This window comes from Phascolarctos cinereus, unplaced genomic scaffold, assembly GCF_003287225.1.
Source record: "Phascolarctos cinereus isolate Bilbo 61053 unplaced genomic scaffold, phaCin_HiC Scaffold_2;HRSCAF=192, whole genome shotgun sequence".
NCBI classification, from domain to species: Eukaryota; Metazoa; Chordata; class Mammalia; order Diprotodontia; family Phascolarctidae; genus Phascolarctos; species Phascolarctos cinereus.
The window spans coordinates 147,981,066-147,995,204 of NW_027555625.1; the positions used below are offsets into that span (position 1 = coordinate 147,981,066).

A 14,139-nucleotide genomic window follows, 5' to 3' on the forward strand; every position below is an offset into this window, starting at 1 on the left:
TGAAGGAAGTTGAACTGATAATTTGTGGATGTTAAATATTGCTAATGGTATTTTCTTGCTTTTTTTTTTTTCAGTGTGGCATAATTTACTGGTTATTTGGTGGGGCTGTCAGGAATCTTGGGAGCCCAGGACATGTTGCTAAGTGGTTCCAGCCACTCCAGGTATGGTATGGCTCCTCAGCTGTTTCGTTGCATTGCATTAAAAATTGTTTTTAAAAATTTTTCATTGTATGGCATTATGAGAGACTAGCCCTGAGGTGTTTGCAGGAGGCCCTGCAGACATGTCTGTGTGGTAAGCCTCAAGAGTCCCTAGAAGGCAGACCTTTTCTTGGGTCTGTAGATAAGGGCGTTGGAGCACAGAAGGAATAAGAGACTTGTTCAGCCTTATACAGTATTTCAGGATCAGAACTCAGGGCCTCAGAGAGTCTTCTTTCTTTGCCTTAAGTAATGCTAACTCTCTAGTTTATGTTAGCTCTCCCTTGGTTAACTTAAAAAAAATAAAGAAAACTGGTATCTCCTGATTTAATCAACTTTACTGGATTTTTTAGATACTGAAAGCCTACAACAGTGAATACTAAGGTGGAGTAAAATTCTCAATGATAAGTGGTACAGTGGAAAGACCACTGGATCTAGAGCCAGAGAATCTGAATTCAATTCCCACCTCCCTATGTGACCTGGGGCAAGTCACTCCTGGGGCCTCAATTTCCTCATCTGTAAAAATAAAAACCATGAACTCAGGTGTTCCTTCTATATCTGAATCTAGGATTCTGTGATGTGAATATATTTTCTTTTTGATCAAACACAGGAGCAGAAATACACAGGGATGTTTGCAATGACCGAGCGGGGTCATGGTAGTAACGTGAGGGGCATACAGACAGAAGCGACTTTTGATCTCACTGCTCAGGTAATAACTCCGTGGCTTTGTTTAGTAATAATATAAAATCCCATCAGTCTGGTTAGGAACCAAAAAATGAGGCCTGATGGGTGTGTGTGTGTGTGTGTGTGTGTGTTCGTGTTCTGTAGCTTTAGATTAACTCCAGGTTCACCTGTCACACTAGCATATGCAGATTGGGATGTGTGATTGGTATGTGTAATGACTGCTGCCTTCCCTAAGGCATTTCACTGTCTTCTGCAGCAGGAGGGGGTTCCTATTCAGGAAGAAAAGAAACTGTAAGTGGTATAATGTATTTGGCCAGGTTCTCCTCCCTGGAGTTACTAAGCAATTAACTCAGCTGTCAAGAAGAAATCTCCCGGGTTTTATTCTGCAAAGGTAAACATTGAAGCAAAAATCACAGAGCTGGGAGGACCATTAGAGGTCATCATCCAGGATTGGTCAAAGGAAAAAAGGATGTTTAGTTTGGAGAAGAGGAAACGAAGGGGACACGATAGCCATCTTCAAGTTTTTGGAGGATTGTCCCATGGAAGAGGGATTATTGTTGTTCTGCTTGGCCTCAGAGGGCAAGTCTAGGAATAATGGATGGTACTTGATGAAAGACAAATTTAAGCTTGATCTAAGGACAAATCTGCACATTTATGCAGCTTTAATTGTTGGGAATGTGCTGCCTTGGGAGGGTAGAAACCTTCAAATGAAGGCCAAATGAACACTTATTGGGTATGTTGTAAAGGAGATTATCAGGGAGACATGGCTTGGATTGAATGGCTTTTGAGGCCTCTTCCCATTCTGAGCTTCTTTAATTATCTCATCTATCATTCTCTCCTCTCCTCCCCCATTTTATAGGCAAAGAAACTGAGGCCCAATGAAGGGAAATGACTCATTGGAGGTCACTCACCTAATTAGTGACAAAGTTCAGATTAGAGTCTGTTTCATCTTTAATAAAATGTGGACATTGGACTAGATGATCTGTGAGATGCCCTTCCAGGTGTAAATTCTATCATACAATGCCTTCCCGTTCCATTTCAGTTTTTCCCTTACACCATAATTCTCTTTGGGCAGGCCAAAGAAATCTCTGAGCTCTGGACATATGTTAGGTCAACATTTAGCCAAACGTCATAGTAAATATATCCTTCAGTTCCTATTTTTTTTAGCCAAATGACAAGGATTGTCTAACTTTTCCTGCTTTTTTTCCTACTATTGCTGTGTAAAGGAGGTAAATGGATTTATTTTGTATGCTGTTAGAAGCTATAAAATGATTTTAAGAGGAAAAAAAAGTAAGTTCAAACAACAAAGAATAATTATATTTTAAGGAGCTTTAAAAAAAATTATTTAGTGGGAATGCCTGTGTGTGTGTGTGTGTGTGTGTGTGTGTATGTATGTATATGTATGTACATACAAGTGTGCTGGATTTCAAATCTCTTAGTTTAGCTTTCTTTTGGAAATCTGAATTAGTATCAAAAGGCTTTTCTAATTTGGGAAGGCCAGGTTGAAGTGACTTAATTTTGAGTTACCCTTTTTTCCTGCTGGGCCTAGCTGGGTAGAGATTGAATCGGGGGTGAGTACTGGGTTGTAAGCACCTTGTGGCATTTGTGAGGAAATCTCTGGCCCCAGTTGGAAGTTCTCTCTCTCTAATGTAATAAGCATTTATGGAGCATCTACACTGTGCTACCACTACAGATACAAAGGCAAAATTTAGTTCCCACACTGACAAAATCACAAGGTCTAGATGGGTTGACATCAGTAATGACCTCTGATTAGAAAATTTTAATAGAATCTTGAACTTTAAGGGGCCTCAGATGCCATCTAGTTCATCACTCTCATTTTATCCTTGAGGAAACTGAGGGCCCCAGAGAATAAATGACTTGCCCAAAGTCAGCTAGATAGCAAGCATCATTGGGGTCAGGATTTGAACCCAGGTCCCCTGACTCCAGAGTGCATGCTTTTTTTTAATATATCATTATACTTCCTTTCCAAGCCCCTTATTTTACAGATGAGGAAACCTTTCATATATCTAAGTTAGATAGGGCCCAGAAGTAACCTCTTACACAATGACTCTGGGCTAGGGAGGTTCACTTGGCTTGGTCTTAGTTTGGAATTTTTTGTTGTGTAGTCATTTTTTTCAGTCATGTCTGACTCCATTTGGTGTTTTCTTGGCAAAGATCCTAGAGTGATTTGCCATTTCCTTCTTCAGCTCATTTTATAATTGAAGAAATTGAGGCGAACAAGGTTAAGTGACTTGCCCAGGGTCACACAGCTATTAAGTGTCTGGGCCAGATTTGAACTCAAGAAAAGAAATCTTCCTGACTCCAGGCCTGGTACTCTACCAAGTGTGTCACCTGGCATCCTTGTTTGGAATTAGGGGACTGCTGAATAAGGGGGCTTTACAATCTTTTGGTTCTGATTGGAGTCCATGTTAGACTTGTAAGACATCCTTCTTTTTTAAAAATACATTTTCATTTATTTCATTAAATATTTCCCAATTAAACATAAACTTTTTTTAACATTCATTTTTTAAAATTTTGAGTCCCAAATTCTCTCCCTCTCTTCTGCCCTTCCCCCACCCCTTGAGAAGACAAGCAATCTGATACCAATTATACATGAGAAGTCATACACAAAACATATTTCCATATTAGCCATGTTAAAAAAGAAAACACACAAAACCCAAGAAAGGTAAAGAAAGTAAAAAATGTATTCTTCGATCTGCACCTAAAGTTCATCAATTCTCTCTCTGGAGGCAGATAACATTTTTCAACATAAATCTTTCAGAATTGTCTTGGACTACTGTATTGCTCAGAATAGCTAAGTCATTTACAGCTGATCCTTGTACAGTACTGTTGTCACTGTGTACAGTGTTCTCCTGATTCTGTTCACTTCACTTCACATAGGTCCATATAAGTCTTCCTTGTTTTTTCTGGAACTACTCCCCTCATCATTATTATTCCGTCGCAATCGGATACCACAACTTATTTAGCCATTCCCCAATTGATGAAGTTGCCCTTCTTGTAAGTAGATTCACTGTAGGTTAGCTGATGTGTATACTATCTTTTTATGGGGAAGAGGGAAAGGAAAGAGGAGAAAAAGGACTAAGGATAGATTCATGACATAGAGAAATAAACACTGGACCTGGAGCTAGAAGAAATAGCTTTGCCACTTCCCAGCTAGAGGACACTGGGAAAATCATTTATCTTTCTTAGACTCAGTTTTCTCATGTGGAATATGGGAGAGTTGGACTAGCTGATCTCTGAGATTCCTTTCAGCTTTAATCATCCATGATTCTAGAGTCTGGGATGTGATATAAACCTTCCCTGGGTGGGTACATCATAAACAGTATAATTATTATGTTGATATTGGATGTTTTTCAGTTGGATATTTCATTGGAGTTCACCCCAAGACCCGTATGACCACAGTCATGAGCAAGGGGTATCAGAGACAGATCTTTTCTAAGTCAATATAGGGCCCCCAGGGATCTTTATGTATGGTTTAGTGGCCCCCATTCCTATTTGAATTTGACACCACACTTTCAATTGGTCTCCCTGCCTCAACTGTCTTCCCTCTCATTCTTCAGTTAGCTGCTAGAGTGATTTTTCTGAATAGATTTGATAATGTCATCCCTCTACTCAGTAAACTTCAGCGGCTCTTTATCACCTCTAAAATCACATATTAACTCTTCTATAAGGGATTTTAAGCTCTTCACAAACTGGACCCTTTCCACCTTTCCATCTTTCTTACACACTACTTCCCTCAACACATTCTATGGCCCAGATGTACTGGCCTAATTACTGGTTCTCAAACACTGCACCTCCATCACAATCTCTTTGCACTAGTTTTTTTTCTCCCACTCCCCAAAACTAGTCCGGAGTGCTTTCCTTCACCTCTGCTTCTAAGCCAAGTCTCAGCTCATAAGCATCCCATAGACTCCTCTCTCCATAGCACTGATAGAAGGGGGAAGGAAGGGAATAAGCATTTGAGTAGCACCTACCATAGCCTTTACAAATTGTTTGATCCTCATAATGACCCTGTGAGGTAGTTGGTTTTATTATCATCCCTATTTTACAGTTGAGAAAACTGAGGCAGAGAGGTGTTAAGTGACTTGCCCAAGGCCACACAGTTATTAAGTGTCTGAGGTTGGATTTGAGCTTAGGTCTTCTTGACTCTAGGCCCAGCACTGCACTACCTACCTGTGTACACGTAGCTTCTGAGTGTAGGGAGGCCATACTCTCTTATTTCCCTAATAATAGCCTTAGACGTGACTTCCTTTTTTTTTTTTTTAAGAAATGTGGTATAGACTTTTTTTTGAAAAAGATGCTTTTTGCTTCTTATAACATTGACTTTCCCAATATAACTCTCCCCTCCCCTGCCTGCCAAAAGAATTCTTCTATATCATAAAGAAAAACAGTAAAACAAAAAATAGTCAACATAGTAGGCACATCTGAAAGTATATGTGACATCCTGCACCAATAGTCTTTTGCTGTCTGCCGAGGGGAGGGAAGAGTTCAATGATCTGTTCTCTAGAACCAATATTGGGCATTGCCTATAACCTGAGTTTAGCTGCCTTTTTAGTGTTTTCATTTGCATTATTATAGTCATTGTATGTGATTGTCTTACTTTAAAAAAAAAGCACTTTAAAGCTTTTAAAAATTGGAAAAATTGGAATCCTCCCTGCGGCTGTTTCCCTCCTACTGAAATCTTTTCAGTACTTGGGTCCCATGATCCCCAAATAGCAGAACTGATCCTGCTACCTGGTCTGCATTAGCAGATGGTACTTTCTGATAGGGGAGTTTAGCACTCTGAATATTAATAGTGATGAGGTCCTGGTGAACTCCCCATTCACCCCCCTTGGGAGACAGACAGAGTACAAATCCATCATCAACACAAGCCCCTGAGAACTGACATTACAGGGAATGAATTTTTCCCTTCACTGATTTTTTGCGTTTTCCTCTTCATTTTCCTTTTAAAACATTGGAGCATATCATATCAAATAAGCCTTCTTTCCCTTGAGCCCTATTGAAATCTTTTACATGCTCTGGTTACTGGTTCCTTTAGGTTTGTTTTATTAATTTATTTATTTACTCACTTTGGAGGGGTTGGGGGTAGAGGGGGGCGGAAGTGATCTGGAGGGAAGAAAGTTTTATTTGAAAAGCTTTAGCTAAACCTTGAGGTTGGGCAGAGAAGGTAAATGAATCTATAAAGCCTTCGGCCAACCCTGTCTTTTTTTTAATTGACCATTTTGTTGGCCTGCTACAAACAATTAATAATAATAACAGGCACACATGGTATACATTATTTAGAGACAGCTATAATGCTTGCATTCTGGCCTATGCAGACTTTCCAAAGCCAGGGCTGGGCCAGAAGTCTCAAGCCCTGTTTCCCAGGGTATATCAGATGTTTATGAGGAGTTGACCTAGTGTTGGTCTGCACTATCAAGCCAGGACTTTTGGTGGTAGTGTTGTTGCTGTTTCCAGTTGTAAGGAATATTCCATGGAGGCTATTTTTTTAAATTGATTTTTATTTTAAAATTGTACCCAGCTTAAAGTCACACTTCCAGTTGAGAAATATTTGTTGACTTGATAAAACAATGTCCTCCTCTGGAGATTTCTTTGAAAAAGATTCAGTCTGTCCGTTTCTGTTTCTAAAAAAGTCTTGCATATGTTAAAAGTTTCCCTGTGCAAACATGTGTCAGTGAATGTTTTCTTAGGCCCCAGGACTGTGTTTCTTGGCCAGAGGGAAAGTGGAGTCTATATGCTTTTAGAATCTGAAATCTGAGATAATCTTGGTGTGATCAATAGCATGTTGGTTTAGTTCAGCCAGATCTTCAATATAGTCAATCCCAGTTAAATTGAGAGGGATTAGCTCCCTCGCTTAGAAGCCCATCAGTTTTCCCTTGCACCCCCTACCCCAGACCAAATCACCTGCCTTGTTTTAGTCCAGCAAGAACATGCTGTTTCTTTCCAGGCAGAAGGTCCGGTTAGCTCACATTTCAGTAGTCACCTCGGTGGCTGAATTGTGGCAGAATACAAAGAGAAGGGGATAAAGGAGGAGGATACTTAGGACTGAGGATTTGCTCTTATCCTGACTTCAGGGGAGCAAGAAAAGAAGGCAAAGAGATCTTGGAAAAGGGGGTCCAAAGTGAGTGCCGTATTTTATCTGGCCTTAACCTTAATTCTGACTGTGACTCCCCTATGCAACTAACTTCAGTGGCTCCCTAGCACCTCTCAGATAAGATAGAAATTCTTCTTTTAGCTTTTAAAGCCCTGTTCAACCTGGCCCCAGCCTACCGGTCCAGCTTGCCCTCTGGCCCGTTGAGATCCACCCAGCTTGGCTTCCTTTGCTCCTCACACACAGCACTCCACTTCCCATATTGTACCTTTGCACTGGTCAGCCCTCACGCCTGGAATTCACTCCCTCCTTTCCGCCCCCTCCTGGAAACCCCCTCTTCCTTGACCATACAGTAGCTCAAGTGCTACCTTCCTCGTGAAGCCTTTCCTGATCTTCCCATTCTCTCTTTCCCAAACTACCTTGTCTTTAGCTACTTTTTATTTATTCACTTTAAATTTATTGTTACATATTTTGATATGTTCTTCTCGCCTCCCCCATTAGAATATAAACTCTTTTGAGTAGAGATTGTTTCTGTCTTTACTTGTATCCCTAGTGTCTTACACCTTTACTTGGCATGTGTTGCTGTTCAGTTGTTTCAGTTGTGTCCTGACGTTTTCTTGACAAAGATACTGCAGTGGTTTGCCATTTCCTTCTCCAGCTCATTTTACAGATGAGGAAACTGAGGCAACCAGGGTTAAGTGACTTACCCAGGGTCACATAGCTAGTAAGTATCTGAGGTCGAATCTGAATTCAGGGCTTTCTGACTCCAGCCCTGGCATTTTATATGCTGCACCACTGGCACACAGCAGGCACTTAACACATATTTGTTGATTAATTGTGACCAAACAGGGTTCCTTGTCGATTGCTATGAGTTCAATTCATACCAATTCAACAAACCCTCAGTAAGCACCTAGTATGAGCAAGGCCCTTGGAATACGACATCAAAACAAAGATCAGACTGATGCCAAGGAGCTTCTATTCTATGGGTTTTGGGGAAGATGCAGTATTCGTACCCATGAATATATAAAATATAGTTTTCTCAGAATTGTACTTTACATATTTATCTATATGAATAAAAGAGGAGGGCAATTTTAGAGACAAATAAAACTAGTAGCACATTCATGATTCTTACCTTTAATTGACCGAGGTTCTTTTACAAGTGTTTCTACTTTTAAAAGCTTATATGTACTAAGCTTTTTTTCCCCCCTGAACCATTTATTGTTATTTTAATTGGTCATGAAAACTTGAGATGTAAGTTATGAAACATTCACCCAAAAACAAATAAAGTGTCTTTTTTCATAAAAATGGAAATTGTACGCTCCAAGGTTTCAGGAAGTGGCAAGAAGTGAGTAATATTGTCTACTAGCTTTATTCTTCATCTAGCCAAGAGGGAGTCTTGAATAGTTTGGGGAAGTGTTGGTCTTTGATTAGAAGGCTGGGTGGGACCCCAGGTCACAGAGGAGGCAGCCATGACCCTTCGTAGTGGGGTAGGGTTAGGCAGCAGACAGCGGGGAACAGAGTATGAGGAGGCAAGTATGAGTACAGACAGATGTGTCAATGACCTCTCAAGGGGGCTCAGCAGCTACTCAGTAAACAGCCCCTTGGGGCAGCTAGGTGGTGCAGTGGATAGAGGTCTGGCCTTGGAGTCAGGAGGACCTGAGTTCAAATGTGACCTCAGACACTTGACACTTACTAGTTGTGTGACCTTGGGCAAGTCACTTAACCCCAATTGCCTAGCCAAAAAAAAAAAAAGATAGCCTCTAGTCACTGGGGAGTTTCCCCTTCCCTGACCTTTCTGGTATGTTTAGGGATGTGGGGAGTATGTAGAAAGAAAAGATGATTTATACATTAAGACTTTTAGGGGCCATATTTTTTTTTAAACCTACAAACCTTGGTGTGAAATTGGGGATTGAGGAACTGAATTTGGTCGTTCCCAACACAATCTAATGGATGTCATCATTATAACTAGCCTCATCTGAGCTGCAAAGCATGAACTTAGTTGCCAGGCTATTTCTAACTTCAGTTCTTGTGAGAAAGTGATGGAAGAAGAAGTGGGAGCACCTTCATGCTTAGTATTGACTTCAAATATGTAAACTCATGAAAAATGTATTTGAAAAGCTTAACTAGGATGAATTTTCCTGATTGTTCTGCTTTATAAAGATAAAGAAAAATGCCTCCATTCTATTTCATGATACAAATCTGTCAGATGAGCAGAGAGTTGGAGCTCAAAGGAAACTTGGAGATCATCTAGTTGAAACTTTCATTTTATAGATGGGGAAACTAAGGCTCAATAAGAGTAAATGATTTTTCCCAAGGTCATATGTTGGAAATAGCAAAACAGGATTTGAACCCAGGCTCTCTGATTCTTAATAAATTCTTTTTTCACTATCCCAAGTTAGCAGCGGGGAAACTGAAATGATACCTGAGGTGATATATAAGGATAGTAATTGACTTTGCAAGTCATGAGGATGAGCAGTTAGTCCTACAATATAATAATAGATCTTAATTACTGAATCATGGACCCTTAAGGCAGGAAGGCACCTGATATATAGATCATCCAGTTTTTGCCCAGGCAGTAAATAAGCCTTTTAGTTAATATTCCTTCTTCTGGTTTATCAAGAGAGGCAGGCAGCATTGTCTATCATATAGGGTATTGAACTTAGATTTAATGAAACTTGGGTTCCAATCCCAGATCAGATGCTTACAAGCTGTGTGACCCTGAGCAGTTACTTAACCTATCTGTTACCTCATGTTCCCCATTTATAAAATGAGGAGGTTGGATTTGATGGCCCTTAAGGTCCCTTTAAGCTCTAAATCTGTGATCCTAGGACCTCTTCAATCCATCTTCCATACCACTACCTAAGTAATCTATGATCATGTTACCCCTTGACTCAAAAATTTCACTAGTATAAAATCCAACTCTGCCATTTGAGGCTTTCCAAAAATCTCATTCCTACCTTGTCTCATACTACATTTCCCCCTCTTGTGGTCCAGTGGTGTCAAACTTGACTTAGAAAGCTACATATTAACATTATTGATGTTTTATTGTGCTTTTATTTTTTTTTATAAATGTTTCCCATTTATTTTTCAATTTGGTTCTGGCATTGGGGGCTACAATGCTGCTGGTGGGCTAAGGATTTGCCTCTTCTGTTGTGATCTACCTGAAAGCTGAAATCGAACTACCTCTTCTTCCTGATTCTTGCTCTGAACTCCAGGTCTTTGTTCATACTGATCTCACTTGCTAAAATGGACTTCCCTCCTCTTCTCTCTGTTGAAATCCTTCCTTTACATCAAGGCCCAATTCAAAAGCCATCTCCTCCATGAAGCCTTCCATTCCCATCCCACTGGTGAAGGTAATCTCTCTGTCCTCAAATAACTCAGACTATTTTACCTTTTCCTCAGTTCGCACTTCTCTAACTGTACCTTCCTTCCTAATCATTTGTGTATTTGTCCTTTTGTCCCTTAGATGGTAAGCTCCCTGAAGCCAGGGATTGTTTCAGTTTGATCTTTGTATGCTCAGCATATACAGTAGGAGGTATTTCTTCCTTGTTCACTTGCTTGAGTTAAAATCATATAAAGGAAAAAAAAAGTAATCCTTTGTCTTATATTTCTGTGTAGGAGTTTATCATTGACACCCCTTGTGAAAATGCCAAAAAGATGTACATTGGGAATGCAATGGAAGGTCACTATGCTGCTGTCTTTGCACAACTCATCATAAATGGAAGATCTCAAGGTTTGTGTCACTACCCCAGCCTGAAAGCAGCTTACATTTATATAGGGTTTCCCAAAAGGATAGTTTTAAGCTTTAACAGCTTGAAAGCTATTAATGTGGTGTAATAGCTAGGACTTTGGGAGACCCTGTATAATGCTTCGTGACAATGCCTTTCATAGACATTGCTTCACTTGAGCTCCACGTTGAAATCTACCCTATAACATTAACATTCAGACAGTCAGTAAGCATTTATTAATCACCTCCTATGTTCCAGGCACTGGGCGCATAGTGCATATTTTATTCTCCCCACTTTACATATGAGCAATCAGGCTTGGAAAACGAAGAATATTCAGAGGAAGGGACTTGGTCAAGGTCACTCCAACAGGAGTAAGTGGCGTGGCTAGGGACTGAAAATATGTCCTTCCGATTCCAAATTCCATGTTTTTCCACCCTGCCATATACTTCCTTGCTGAAATTACCATGTAACAATGGTTAAGGTTTTTGTATGTGTCTAGCAAGTGTATTAATCAACCTTATAAATATGCTTCAAAATCTTCATCTGCTCTTCGTTCTAGGCAAGTTAAGTGGTGCAGTAGATGGAATGCTGAACCCCAGGTCAAGAAGACTTGAATTCAAATTTAGTCTCAGACCCTAATTAACCGTGTGGCCTTGGGGAAGTCATTTAACCTCTTCCTGGCTTGGTTTCCTCATTTGAAAAATGGAAAATGATAGCACCTACCTCACATGGTTGCTGTGAGATCAAATGAGATATTGTTAAAGCACAGTGCAAACTTTAAAGTGCTATACTTTCTGCCTTAAAATAGGTGGCAAGCAGTACAATTTATTCTTATTTTGGAGTCCCATTCAGTTGCTTTTGAGATTGCAGACCTGGGTTTCTTAATCTTTGACAGACTGGTAAAAGCCTTCTCAGAATAATGTTTTTAAAAGCATAAAATAAAATACCTAAGATTACAAATGAACACAATGGTGTTGAAATAGTTATAAAATATTTTAAAAACCAAGTTCATGGTCCCCATAAAATCTATCTATGGACTCATGGACCCTAGGTTCTCAACTATTATTTTGACCTCCCATCAGCTCAGAGTCATACAGATGAGTAAATTTAGGGACCCATTAATGATTCTGTGAATAACACTCAAATCTCCAGTAATGGATGTGGCTTCATTTTTTTCACTTTAGAAGCATACATTTCAGGAATTTCCCCATTTCTTTGACCTCTTTAGGTCCCCACTGCTTCATTGTTCCAGTGAGAGATGAAAATGGAAGCTTGTATCCTGGAGTGACAGTGATTGATATGTTACACAAAGAAGGTGAGTCTTCAAGCAGCCCCTCCCTGTGCCCACAGGGCTCCTGGAGACTTCCCTTCCCAGCCCTGAAAACAAAAATAAAACCTTTGGTCATCAGATAGAAATGATGAAATTAAAAACAACAACAATAACAACAACATTAGTTAAGAAGTCTTGCACAGACCTTGTACAGAGTAGCTTTTGATAAATGCTTGTTGATCAAGTTTCTCATTGACTTATTATTATCTCCAAGCAAATCAAGTCAACAGGCATCTATTAGACACTTTCTGTGTGCTAAGCAATGAGAATATAAATAGAAAAAGAAAGACAGTCTCTGCCCTCAAGGATCTTGCATTCTAATAGAGGAAGACCAACACATAAAAGGAAGCTGAAAGAGTGGGAATTCTTTCAAACTGTAGAAAGTTCCACATTTATTCATGTGGTTGATTGTTCTTTGTCATCTATGCTCATACGTCAGTTCTTAGTACTAGGAGTTAATGGATTTTTGCTCAATTTGTGCATGTGTGGTCTTCTCCTAAAGATTATAAACTCCTCTGGAGCTAAAAGTGTTTCTTACATCTCTCATGTTCCCTGCAGACCCAGCACAGTGTATGTATGTAATAGACACTCAGTGAGTAATTGCTTTTTTAAAAATAAATTTTTATTGCTCTCTATTGTTTTTATGTTACTTAATTTTTATTTCCCAACATATCTCTCTTCCCACCCTCTCCCAGAGAGCTATCCCTATAACAAAGCAAAAAAAAAAAACCCAAAACCCCAACAACCAAAAAAAAAAAACCCTAGTTCAGCAAAACTATATTGAAAAAATGTGACATTAAATTTAACATTCCATACCCACAGTCTCCTACCTCTGCAAAGGAGTGGCAGGGATGGGGGAGGTAACTTCTGTCTCTTCTTTCAGGTTAAGTGTTGTCATTTCACAGCATTTGTTTTCAATAAGTGAATATTTGTCAATTAAAATTCAGCAAGGTTCATGGGCACCATTGGTTGCTATTGACAGATCTTAGTCATAGTCAAGGGGAAAGAAAAAGAAAGTGAGAAGTATAAGATAATAATAATAATAATTTAATATTTTCCAAGCACTTTTCATAAATTATTTCATTTGAGCCTCAAAACAACCCCATGAGGCCAAGGCTACAGATACTATTACTACAGAGGGAGCTTGGTATAGCTGTTGTTCCATTTTCAGTTGTGTCTGACTGTTTGTGACTCCATTGGGGGTTTTCTTGGCAAAGATACTGAAGTGGTTTACCATTTCCTTCTCTAGCTCATTTTACAGATGGGGAAACTGAGGCAAACAGGGTTAAGTGACTTGCCCAGGGTCACACAGCTAGTCAGTATCTGAGGTTGGATTTTGAATTCGGGTCCCTCAGATTTTAGGCTGGGTGTTCTATCTGCTGTACCACCTAGTTGCCCGTAGTTGATAGAATGCTGGATGAGGAGCCAGAAAAACCTGGGTTTGATTCCTTCCTTTGACACTTCGTAGCTGTGTGGGCCTGGACAAAGTACTGGAGCTCTCTGTGCCTCAGTGTCTTCATCTGTGAAGTGAAAGAGTTGAATTAGATGACTCTAATCTCCTTCCCAGCTTTACATCTATGGTCTTATGGTCCCCGTTTTATAAATGAGGAAACCAAGATAGAGAAATTAATAAACCTGTGAGGGGTAATGCAGCAAGTGTCAGAAGCCGGGACTGAGCCCTGCCATCTTGATTCCCAAGTCCATCCCATCATCCACTATACCGCAAGAAATAGACGTGAGGCAGGGGTGGGGAACCTTTGGCTTCGAGGCCACATATGGCCCTCTAGGTCCTCAAAGGTGGCTCTTTGAATCCAAACTTCATAGAACAAATCCCCTTAATAAAAAGATTTGCTCTGTAAAATTTGGACTCAGTCAAAAGGCTGCACTCAAGGACCTAAAAGGCCACATGTGGCCTTGAGGCCACAGGTTCTCCCCCCTTGCAGAGAATGGTTGAGTTTCATCCATTGCCTTCTGTACTGCTAAGTATATCCCTGTGGAGTATGAATGAAGTTGGGTACAGAGGGCGGTCCTTACTGGATACCCTAGTCCGCTTCAGCTGACATACCCTTTATAGGTGTGGAAGATTTTTAG

At 40.0% G+C, this 14,139-nt stretch overlaps 1 protein-coding gene across 3 annotated transcripts in view; it reads left to right on the forward strand.

The window, feature by feature from the left end:
* Positions 1 to 14,139, forward strand: part of ACOXL (acyl-CoA oxidase like) — a 539,860-nt gene that overhangs the window by 84,757 nt on the left and 440,964 nt on the right. For all 3 annotated transcript variants that reach the window (XM_078149677.1, XM_020987606.2, XM_020987628.2), the window contains exons 4-7: positions 75 to 161; positions 805 to 903; positions 10,609 to 10,723; positions 11,947 to 12,033. In XM_078149677.1, coding sequence (XP_078005803.1) covers positions 75 to 161; positions 805 to 903; positions 10,609 to 10,723; positions 11,947 to 12,033 — 388 coding nt within the window. The remainder of the gene's footprint in view (positions 1 to 74; positions 162 to 804; positions 904 to 10,608; positions 10,724 to 11,946; positions 12,034 to 14,139) is intronic.